The following is a 12,254-nucleotide window of genomic DNA, read 5'->3' on the forward strand; positions in this document are numbered from 1 at the left end:
CTCCACGTTTGTGGTTTTCAAACACATTTCACATGTTACACACGGCTTACACACATGTATACACATTTGCATTTCCTTTTGGGAATGGAATGTAAGGAATAAAAGCTGGTTAAGATAAAAGGTGACACAAAGAAAACCATCTGCCTTCTCATTTTATTTCCACTTGCACAGTGAAGGGGCAGAAAAAGCTTGGACTAAGGATGTTCTTTTTCTGAGGCATTAGCCTGCCATCATTCCGAGCGGAGGGGGTTGGGTATTTCAGTTTTCTCACGACCTGATACCGGCTGCTTCGTGAAAGGACAGCACCGTGCAGAAAGGTTTTTTTTTCCTCCGACCTCAATGGGCAGTATCTATGGGTGACATGGGCGTGTCATTGGTGCGTGACTTTTAAGAGATGTGGAAATTCGGCGAGTCCGTCGAATCACATATCGAGGTGTGGCTCTCTGAAGGCGTGGTCTTGGGGGAGAGGGCGGAGCCAGAAGCGGAAGTGTGTTTCGACTGATCTCTCGCTGTCATTCGGCCACGGTCGGTTCCAGGAGAGAGGGGCAGTCAAGAAGCACACAGGAATCGGCTGGCTCTGTTGGAAAGACACTCAGAGAAAACATCCCGAAATCATACGAACAATGAAACCGATCGAGCTAAGCTTGTGAAAGAACCGCGGCCGAACGTATTTCCCACATTGCCACGTCTAGAAAGCCCTTCGATCATTTACAAGTCCCGATTAGAGGCAGCAGATCGAGAGCTGTGTCATTGAGCAGGCAGGACACGTCAGGAGAAGGGAGAAAAAAGGCTGACCGACTGCACCGTACGAGTCAGCTCTCAAATCGCCTCTGAGCAGCTCTGCCCGTCGCACTCGTTGTTCCAAGGACACCACCTCGCTCTCAGTCCGAGGGAAGGATCTCGAGAAAGACATCGTCGAGGTCGAAGGTGGTGATCAGAAGGTGAAAATCCATTTTATTCGCCCTTATCCAGACTGTCCAGCTAGCTAGCATCCATGCTAACGGTTAATAGCTAACTAGCTAGCTAATGTTAGCGACGAATGGAAATGTTAGCTGGTCAGCTAACATTTCTAGTTTCTTTAGTTAAGCCGCTTGACTGTCGACTGTTACATCCAGTAAAACGTAGTAATGAACAATAATTGACAATACTCACTACACACGTTTATATTATTGTATAAAAAAACGTAATACATTTTGACGTTGGACTGTCCACAGACTTGTGGCAGCTGTCAAACAAGGTCGAGTGTCTTTTGAACGTTATGACAGTTACTTGTGAATATTTTCAACATTCATCAGTATTTCTTTTCACTGTGCTTTTGTTGAATTACGCTGCGGATAGTAGGTTGTCTGGCAGTTGGTTGGCGTTAGGAAAACGTCTTTAAATGGAGAACGTGTGTCGACCCGACCCAGCAGTGTTTCTGGCTGCCAGCAGCTCAGCTGTAGACCTACAAGCAGCCGACGTCACGGGGTTATAATTAGCTAAAGTGTAATGTATTGTTAACTGGGTTGCTTTTGTCATCTGCCCAGGGTAATAAGGGTAGATTGTCCAGTTCGACAGTGAGCTCATTCATGACAGTGTTTTGTGATTATCATATGTCTTCAGAGTTTTCTGAGCACGTTAAACAGATCCAACAGACAAAAAGAGCTTTTTATGTCAATAGGAAGTCGATCACATAGTTGTTTCTAAATCCCTTGAGCTGTAGTGGAATGAGACGGGCTAACTCAGTGCGTGCCACCATGTGTGCTCTTCTCTCAATAGGACCAAACGATCACGGGATAGCATTTGTGTGTGGGGGGAGAAAACAAATGGGGGATTACGGGTTTGGAGTCCTAGTTCAAAACAATACTGGTAACAAGTCTGCATTCCCGGTCCGAATCCACCCACATCTGCAGCCCCCACACCATCACCAAAATGTGTCGCAGAGCCCTGCTGCTTTCATAAACAGCACCACAGCCGCAGGGAATGGCACCACGGGAGGCTCTCCCTGGCTCTTCCCTGCCTCTGCCACCCACAACAGCGTACAAGACGAAATCCTGGGGGGGCAAGAGAAGGCCAAAGCACAGCAGCAACAGGAAATGCAAGAAACGCAAGAAAAGCAGCAGCTGTCTCCTGGGAATCATCAGGAGAGTGGGAGTGGTGGTGGGATCATTTCAGAACTGGAAAAGGCCCGGTCAGAGGAAACAAAGACAGACAACGGAACATCTGAAGGAAGTAACGGAAAGGAGAAACAGCTACGTCTTGAGTCACCGGTGTTGGCAGGGTTTGATTACCAGGAGACATCTGGTCTTGGGGGAACTGGTCCTGTCCAGTCCAGTACGACCTCGTCATCACTTACTGGCTTCAACAACTGGTCCGCTGCAATTCCACCTGCGCCGTCAACCCTTATCAATGAGGACGTCAGCTTCTTCAACCCAGCCTCTGCCAACAACGGGCCTCTGCTGTTCCAGAACTTCTCACACCATGTCAGTCCAGGGTTTGGTGGGAACTTCTCCCCTCAGATTGGACCAGCTGCAACCTTGTCCCAGCACCACCCGGCTCCCCCACCCCACCCCCACTTCCAACATCCCCACAACCAACACCAGCAGCATCGGCGCTCCCCAGCCTCTCCACACCCTCCTCCACCCTTTCCGCATCGAAATCCTGCTTTCAGCCAGTTGCCACATTTGTCCAACAGCCTGAACAAGCCCCCATCCCCGTGGGGTCCAGCTAGCTATCAGAGCCCCGCTCCCTCCCCCGGCTCCTCTACTTCCTGGAGTCCCGGAGGAGGCTATGGTAGTGGTGGCAGTGGCTGGGGAGGGTCTCAGGGCAGAGATTATCGCAGAGGCTTGAATGGCGGCATGACTCCTATCAACTCTATCTCTCCACTGAAGAAAACCTTCAACAACCACGTGCCATCCCCGAAGTACCCTCGGAACAGTCCTGCAGGTTTCAACCCCAAGTCCTGGATGGATGATGGAATCAATCGGAATGATAACATCTTCCCCTTTCAGGTTAGTATATCTGTGATTGTCCTCAGTGTATGATTTGGCAATTTAGCATTCTTGCAGATTATATCTTTCTTTACCAGTAACATATATTTTTTCTGTGCTTGTATATGTCTGCATAATTTGTGTAATAATATTTTCCAGCAGTGGCTGCTCACTGCCCAAGTTATTAAACATTAACGTGTCATTGATATTATGTTATCTTAATTTAATCACTGTATGTGTAATAGCTGCTATTTTTAGACCTAAGGACAGGCATGGATTTACATGATGCATTTGTTACCGTCTTAGTTGAGAAATCATTAATTCTGTGCTCCACAGCTGTATATCCCTGATGATGACTAATATGACTCTGTCACTGCAGTGGTGTATGCCACGCATACGAGCTGGGGGGTGGGGGGGTTTGGACGGAGGAGTGTGGAGTGGGGAAGGCATCATGGATGAAGAGAAAAAGATGGGGACATGAATACAGATATGGAAAAGGGAGGTCAGGAATGGAGATGTAAAGAAAAATGTAGATGTGAGTAAAGAAGGGGGGAAAAAGTCATTGAATAGATTTATTCCCTACACACAACAGGGTATCAGACCATTTTGTTTTCTGAAATGAGGCCTAATGATTTTTCAGGATTACCAAGTTATTATTCAAAGGTTTGTCTAAGCTGCTAAACCCTAGCAACTCATTTTCAAAATGCCACACTATTCATTGTGTAATTGTGATAGCTGGGTCGACATGCAACGAATTGTATTATCACGTGTAGAAAATGGCCGTTGCGATTGATGGAAAGAGGTAAAGGGAGCACGGAGATAAAATCATTTTATTGATCTAGCTCCTGATTGATTGTGTCAGTCATCACAAGGAAGCGGGGGTGGAAAGAGGAAGGTTGCTAAGGGTGGTGACCTCATGAAAGATTTTTTTAAGTACACTGCATATCCTTTGCCTTCTGACCTTTGGATAGTGTTCCTTCATCTGCTGGGAGTCAGATCTGTCAAATAAACCTCTGATCATTCTTAGGTACTGGTTGCCATTGGTTCCCTCCTCTTGGGTGGAGTAGATAGTGTTAGACTGTCTGAATGATTGCTAGCCTTTGTTGTTTCTGGTGTCTGTCAATAGCCTAACAGCATTACTAACTGGCTTGAGAGACCACTGGTGATGCACTTAATTTTCTGGCCAAGCCCATTGATGGGACAAGTCATAGCGTTTGGTTTTCTTCAGGAATGAAAATACAAAAATGAAATACAACTTACCCTAATAATCCAATTAGCTCATTTAAACTTTTTAGAATGTGATGCATGCTGTGACCTTATGCAGGTATTTTATTATCTCCACTTGGAATTAATGACTCAGTGCACCCAGAGGCCAAACGGTAAGGATGGTGTACTAACATGTCTTGACATGTCATGAGTATTTTTGCTGAATAGGCAGCAAAGGATATACACGCTATTTGCCATTAGATAACACCCTAATTGTTGTGGGTTGTCAAGATAATATCGGGCCTGCTCAAAATCTTTAGGGCCCCAGCTTTTGTTAATACTCAGGAGTCCTGTTGTCACACAATCAGCTTTGGCAAATTATTTATGTATATATGATGTTATAGATGCCATCATCAATCCTATTTAAACAGCACTGCAGTGCATCCATTTTGAGTATCCCTTCTGTTACAGACCCATGATTTTAGCTAAAGTTAGTATCGTTGTAGCTGCAGCATGTTGTTCCTCCCTTGTGGTTGAATCAGATCAGCTAAAAGACCACTGTCCTTCTGCTCTCTTAAAACTAAAAGAACAGATGGAAGTGGGTCAAAGAATGATTGTGTGCATATGTACATTAGTCCGTTCAGGCGATAATTGCAATAGTTAACTTAACCAGTCACCCCTGAATTCCACACAACCTTGCAATTTAAAACTTCATAAATACTTTGATACATCCATCTCAGTTTTTTAAAAAAAAAGCTGTGGCAAAACTAAATCAGGGACGGGTTTATGTGTGTTTACAGGTGACTGATAATCCAATATAATGAGTTTACAAAGAACATATAAATGCAATTTGTTAGAGCTAAAGGTTTAGAAAAAATAAGATGTGTGCTAAGAAAAGAAGCTACTGTATACACTGACAATTCATAGCACTTAAAACCACGAGACGTGTCATTGATGGGTTTGAGGTGAAGTAAACTGGCAAAACATTTTGACACGCAGCAGACAAGTTCACTTACTAGAATACACACATTTCCTTTGGCAAAAAGCATTGTCTCTGCATGTGGCATATCAGGCGGATTGATGTTTTTTTTTTTTTTTAAAAAAAACGTAACTTTTTATTTAGGGGTGATACAGTTGAGCATGATTGCAAATGTTTTCTTGAGTTAAAAATTGCATGTGCTTCCAAATGCAGATCTGAATTGCTGCCTTCCGTATGCCTATATTTATGTCTTGCACTGATGTCTGGATTTATGTTGCTTTCAAATATTGACTCACATTGTGTGATGCAGCTGCTTGGAATTTGGGGCTTGATCTAACTAAGGTGTTGTGCTGTACCACGTTAGTTGTTACTTAAGGATCCATTTTAAAAGAATAATATAGTACATTAAGTATAATCTGTTAATCATATGTTTTTTTGTTTTTTTTTAACCATAAGCGGACAGTATACGTCGATTATAACTGGAAAACGTCATTTTGCTGTGAGCATATCGATCATGTTGCAGAGTTGAAGCTGTCACTGTTAAATTATTACACAGCCAACCAAGTGTCAAGTTTATTCATCAGAAGCCTTCTCTGTGGTTCAGTCTTTGTCTGTGTTGTTTTTGACTTTGACGTGAAAATTACTATGTGTGTTGGACTAGTTGGCTTAGGCCATTTTGTTTCATTCACTCGAATTTCATTACCATTGCTGAAGACGTTTTCCAGCCAAAACCATCATTCCAACAGCTTTTTTTTTTTTTTTTTTAACTTTTGTATTAACTGTATTCAAAATGGAATAAAATACTGTAGATCCTTTAACTCTAAATAAATAGGTTCCGTGAGGAACTGTTGCCCAACTGCCTCGCAATGTTTCTATTTTAGCTCCGACACAACAGATGAAGGATCATTGCCTTTGGCTTTAGAGTTCCTGTTGTTCTGCCTGTCAACAATCAGTTATTTCATCGTATTGTCATTTTCTTTGTACGCTTTTGGATTAGATGTGGTTGTTACACGGCTCTACAGCGGCAAAGCTGATTGTTGACTCCTATAACGTAGCTCATCTGTAACATGAAGGAACAGCAATAAATTACTGGTCAGTATGTTGCGGTGTTGCTACGGTTAACAACTCCAGCAAAAATCCCTTGCTCTGGCCACATTCCTCCGATTTGGCATTTCCTTAGGCCATGACATCATTTTTGTGTTGCATATGAGTAAATGTGTACATGCAATTTGAGACTCAGGCCATTTGGTGGATAGTTTATCTAAAGTGGTTTATCTAAAGACTCATGGCACAAAGAGAAAGTAAGTAGTTCAGTCCTCTTTTTGTTGTTGCGGCAGCAGGCAGTGCCACTATTAGAGCTGGTTTAACATCGTGGATGGGCTCCTGGGCAGGCACGCTGCTGCTGACTGCTAATGCAGTGGTCAGCTAGTAACTTGCTTTACACTTTTAATTTATAGCTTTTTAAAGACCAGGTCTCTTTTCCTTGAATTCCTTTATTTCTCTGTTGCTTTTTGGTGTTTCCTTGTGCTCCAGATCCTCACATGTGAAATTCAAGATCAGAGGCCTGCTGTGGCATCAGGTGCATTGTGCTTATTTGGATTGGTAGATTTGGCCAGTGACCAGGTCAAGACCTGCAGGGCCTGAAGGCGAGTAAGCCAGAACAGGATATTGTCTCAGTAAGCTACCTGGGTCACTGTTGGTTACAGCTCCCAACTCACTGTTTGTGTAGCCTGTATTTACCGCAGACGTGTAGAGAGCAACTGTATGAAGGTACCTTATTAAAATGTCTCTTCAGGCCTGCAGTGGAAGCAAATGTTAAACAACTGTTTTCTGACTCAAATGTTCTTAATACTTTCTCAGAAGTCAGCATCAGGGTGTATATGTGCTCATCTTGTATGTGCAAGTGTATATAGGAAAATGTTACTGCTTTGATTAAAAGATAATTATTAAAACATCACTTTATTTATAGAGACCTGCAAATGATAAATTATGATTATGTAAATGGACAGTGGGGAAGTTGATGTTGAGTAATAGTCGAAACCAACGGTCGTGTCAGCTGTTAAGCTGCAAAGTAGATGCACAGTGTAACATTTTGAGCAGCAGTAGAGGATAAGAGCATCTGTCTTTTTAGCCGTGTAGATGTTTTGGATTAGATTTTTGTTTTCTGTTGACTTTGAATGTTGAAACTTCATTCCTCCCCTTATAAGCTTGCTTCCCTTATTCCTAATATGTGCCTGCAAATTCTCTTTTATTAGGGGATGATGTTGATCTGCAAAAAGACACTCACACGCAGACATTAGCCTGCCTGAGCTTTTATCCATTACCTTCGGTCATTGTGACATCGGTGTTAAATGAGAGAAATGTTTTCAGACTAATGAGCGGTCTGAGCTGCGGGGGGCAAGCACATAACTCTCATTGTGCTCTTCTCGCACCCTTGACATACACTTTGAAACAGGAAGAAAGTGAGCTTGTCTGCGTGTGGCCATATCCGTACATGCATGAGTCTGTTTAGTCCCCTACGTCTTCTGAACATATGAATTGGTAGTTAGAGCAGTTGAATCCGTAGGCAGGGCGAATATCCTGATACCCCTGCCTTTGTTACGTATGCTACACCCCTCAAATGTACACATACACAGCCAACACTAAGTATTAGCTTCATTTTGACAGTTGGGGATATTTAATGTCATAACAGGTCTTTGAAATACTTTTATCAGAAAGAAAAATGATCATAAGGCTCAACCTCCTTCCCTTTCCTGCCCACATTCTTCTCTTTTTAGTTTGCCTTACCTCGCTGCTCAGTTTCCCTGTATCCATCATCCCCTTTCTTTCATCTGCCATTTTCCCCTTCCCCTCTTTGCTTTGGACTTCCTCTCTTTTTGTTGACTCAGGAATGTGATTAGTAGCACAAAAGAAACTTTAAAATGCAGCATTCCCGCATATACTGTATATGATAAGCTTATTGAAATTATCTCACGCCTCAAAAAACTAAAAAATCCCTCTGCACCCATAACTCTCATGTCCTTTACCCTGTTACTTCCCCCCCCCTTCCACATTTCTTCATGTTTAACTTTTCATTAACAGGCAGGTGACATTGAAGAATAATGTTGGAGTTAATCACCCACAGCATGCTGTATTTAATCATTCAAGTCATCAAAATCAGTTAGTGGTTGCCCTCTCTCATGATGCTTAAGACCAGGGATGTGCAGACATTTTCTTTGGGGTAGGGGCTCATTTGTGCAACCTTCCTTAGAATGAATTTGAACTATTCCTGTAGATTTTGTAAGCGGAATGTGCGTATTTTAACCAATAAGTCAAGGCATTTTTTTTTACCTTGACAGAACAGTAATTGCAACAAAATGGCAGCATTGCTCTGGAGAGAGCAGTATAATCCAACAGGGTCTTTAATGCAATATTCAAACATTGTGAAACCCACATAACTACAGCTATCACTTTGAGATTTGTTAGCAAATGTGAAGTGCTTTATAAATAAAATGAATTATTATTATTATCATCAACCACACAGATGTAGTCACACAGCTCCTGTATTTCAACTGCTGTAAAGCCCGTAATATCAAAAGAATATGACTTCTGACCTACTTTCTTGTTTTTTTGTTTTTCTTCTTTTATCTGAGACATCTAGTCTTTTATTAATAAAATGTTGACAAAATCTTCATGTTACATCATGTAATGTGACATGCCCCCCCCATGCACATTACTGTAAAAAGTCTAGACTTAAGGGACTGTTAGGTTGTGAATGTTTTTCACGATACAGTAAAAAAAGATAAGCTATAAAAGGTTTAAGTCGGTGACTTTCTGTGCAGGGTTGTAAACATTGGCCATTTTATCAGCTCCATAATTCAGTTGTTTAAATAATCAGCAGATTCCTTTTTTATAAGACATGATTGTCAGATGCAGCCCTACATGGAATCTATAGGTCATGGGTAGTTAAATCTAATAAGCCCAGTTCAGAGGTCCATGCCTTCCCTAAAGCCGCCACACTCAGATTTATTTTTTTAATATATGCACTGTTTCTGTTTTAGAGAGAGAGAAGGATGCATAAATCTTACGATTAATCACCGCCTGCACGTCTCTAGGCTAATGCTTAGCAACTGCAGAACCTCGGCCAGGCCTCGTGTCCACCATGTGTGTCCATCTCAGCCATAAAATTGTTTTTTTAGAAACAACATACGATTCTGTTGTGATACACTACAACTGTGCCAAAAAATATGCCACAGAAACTGGTACCGTTTACCAGAAAAGCATCAGACAAAAGAAATACGGCAACTTGGTGCTGCTCATCTGTGTGTATTTGCTTTGGAAAATGCGTTTGTCTCTTTAGTTATGTTACGACTTACTCTGCTGGTGTGTACTTTCCACAGTAACTTGTCTTTCACTTCTTTCTACCTCCCCTGTTTTTGAATGTTTGGTTTATTTGACCTGAAGCATTACCCCAAGTACACATAAGATACTGAGGTGGATACAATAGAATAGTAGATGTAGTCTGGCCTATATCCCTGTTTGTTTTGAGAGAGAGTGTACACTGGGTGTGTTCCTCTACAATATCATCACTATTTCTGGTGTGTTCCCTCAGTCAAGTGTGGGAAATCTACGCCAGTCTAAATGGCGGTAAAATTTTGGCTGCAGCTGGGAATTTTTTCTGTTTCACCAGCCAGTGTGCCAGACATCCAACCACGCTCTTTGGCTGATGAGATAGTAAAAGTAGATATTGAATTTTGGAAGCTGATGCAGACACCAGACAGTAGGTAACGAACAAACAAACAAACAAACAAACCAAAAAAAAAAATGTGGGATGAACGTTGTTCGAATGGTTCACTGACGCAGGACTGTTTTTCTCAAAGCCTTCACACAAGCCCCTGTGGAGCCCTTGGTGTAATATGGTATCCAGTGAGCTTTTGTTCCCCAACGTGGTGTTCTTGTAGACTGTTCTCCACAGGCATTGGGTACAGTTTGTTGCAAAAGGGTGTGACCTGGTTGCTGGATAAATACTATTTGTTTCGAAGACAAAGTAATCCATTGAAAGAGTTACTGCCTGCACAGGTAGGCCACACACAGGCTGACAAACACGTTGGGTAATTCTTGCTGTGCAAGGCATGTGTATCATCAGTTAGGCTGAGTACAGTGCTGGTCATGCAGGGTTGATGTCAGGCTTTTTAGGGGATGTGATTTTGACAGAAAGTGCCACATTTAGTTCTTATTTACTGTGGGCTGTAATTACAGATTTCCTTTAAGGGCCTACTACACCCATTGTCATACTTTACTCTTCCTGTTTATAGTTAATGTGTTTTACTCTGGGAACATGAGCTGACTGCTCTGTCTTGTGACATGGATGTTATTTCAGGTATGTTGTACAATAGACAAATGACATTTGTCTTTTTTTTTCAATCTGATCACATAAAATGTTGCTCCACCTGATAATGTGAACAGCACTTTCTTGCTGATTGTTGTCTTTGCTTTTACTTGTGCAGATGTCTCCAAAAACTATGAGACAAATAACAGTTGGGTCCAAAATGTTGCTTCCTCTTATTTGAAAATATATGACAAAGATTTTTTTGATTAGGATATTACCTAATGTAATAGAGTTTGCATGTTCTCAGAGCTCTTGCGTGGGCTTCCTCTGGGTAATTTGGTTTCTTCCCACAGTCCAAAGACATGCATGTTAGGTTAATGGGTGAATCCGAGAGTAATGGTTGTCTTGTCTGTGTACAGTCTCATTCTGTGTTGTCCCCGAGATAGACTAGTGACCTGTCCAGGGTATACTACTGTCCAGGGTATACTGAGGTATACTCTCGCCCAATGACAGCTGGGATAGGCTTCAGCTCTCCATGACCCTGACTAGGATAAGGAGTTAAGATGATGGATTGATTATACTTGATACTAATTCAGCAAGTATAATTGTTATTTTATCCCCCCCAAAAAAGTTGTAACTAGGGACTTAAGGGAGATAGAAACTTTTGCAACAATAACCTTATTTTATTATTTTAATAAAAGTTTTATTATACACTCCTTGACTATTTTTGTTACTTCTGAAGAGCATTAGTAGTAGCTGATTGTAAATTATTATTATTATGTTAGTTTCATTGTTACTTGAAATTTATATACATAATTAAATAGCAATTGCACTATTGTACTACATTAAATATTATGTTGAAGAAAAAAAATTGTTTTACTCTTTTGGACATTTTAAACGGAGGGGATGCAAACTTTTGCACCCAGCTAGGCTCGGCTGTTGCAGTCTTGCTTTTGTTATCTGTAACAGCTGACTGGCAGTACACATTTTGTAAGTTTTTAGAGGTATGATCAGGAAATTCTTCTTAGTTCCTTGGTTGGCCTGGCAAGCATCTTATCAGGTTCAGTCAGTTCAAGTGAATGTTTTGTAGAATTAAATCTCTTAGGGAAAATTGAGCCTATAAGATGCATACACACACTGGTATAAGTGGCAAGAAAAGACATGTTTCCAGGGCTCTAAACTTACCTTTCTTTATGAATGTGGTCGGGGCAATTAACGTCTTTCCTCAGTGTTGCAGATCCTCTTTTAACTGTTCTCTTTTTTTTACAGTTTTACATTTTAAAATGTCTTTCTTCCAGGAGCTCACACATCACTTACTGACCAAGAACGTTTTGCTAGTTACACTTTGTGTTGATGTTTGATTAAGTCAGTTTTCATTTTTGAATCGTCCCACTTTTGGTCATTGTTTGTTTTTGTTTTTTTCTTTAGCTTTATGTACAAGCAACAAAAACCCATGAAATTAAAAAAAAGGAGGTATAGACCTACTTGAATGTTCTATACCATGAGCTTAGTTAATAAGAGTGACAGAATCATGCTCTGCAGCCTCTGAGCCATGCTGTCTTCTCTATATGTGGTGGACACTCTGACAAACAGAGATGAGGTGCACCACAAATACCCAAACTATGTTTTCCAATCTGCTAACCTCACTCAATGGTCTCCTCCAGTACCAATGAAATTCTCCTAGGATCTCGGGTCTCTTGCACTTGTGTAGCTTTTCACATTCATATACAGATTTTCTCTCATGCAAGTGAAATGCTTGCACTGAGCACTGCCTTATACTGTGCAAAATGGC

At 41.4% G+C, this 12,254-nt stretch overlaps 1 protein-coding gene across 5 annotated transcripts in view; it reads left to right on the forward strand.

Moving 5' to 3' along the window:
- The first annotated feature begins 430 nt into the window (after nucleotides 1-430).
- Nucleotides 431-12,254, forward strand: part of cpeb4b (cytoplasmic polyadenylation element binding protein 4b) — a 31,145-nt gene continuing 19,321 nt past the window's right edge. For 4 of the 5 annotated variants that reach the window (XM_067491631.1, XM_067491632.1, XM_067491633.1 and 1 more), the window contains exons 1-2: nucleotides 431-941; nucleotides 1,759-2,990. In XM_067491631.1, coding sequence (XP_067347732.1) covers nucleotides 1,806-2,990 — 1,185 coding nt within the window. In that variant the 5' untranslated portion in view covers nucleotides 431-941; nucleotides 1,759-1,805. The remainder of the gene's footprint in view (nucleotides 942-1,758; nucleotides 2,991-12,254) is intronic. The other variant, XM_067491634.1, reaches the window with a different exon arrangement.

This window comes from Channa argus, chromosome 22 (genome assembly GCF_033026475.1).
Source record: "Channa argus isolate prfri chromosome 22, Channa argus male v1.0, whole genome shotgun sequence".
Classification (NCBI taxonomy): Eukaryota; Metazoa; Chordata; class Actinopteri; order Anabantiformes; family Channidae; genus Channa; species Channa argus.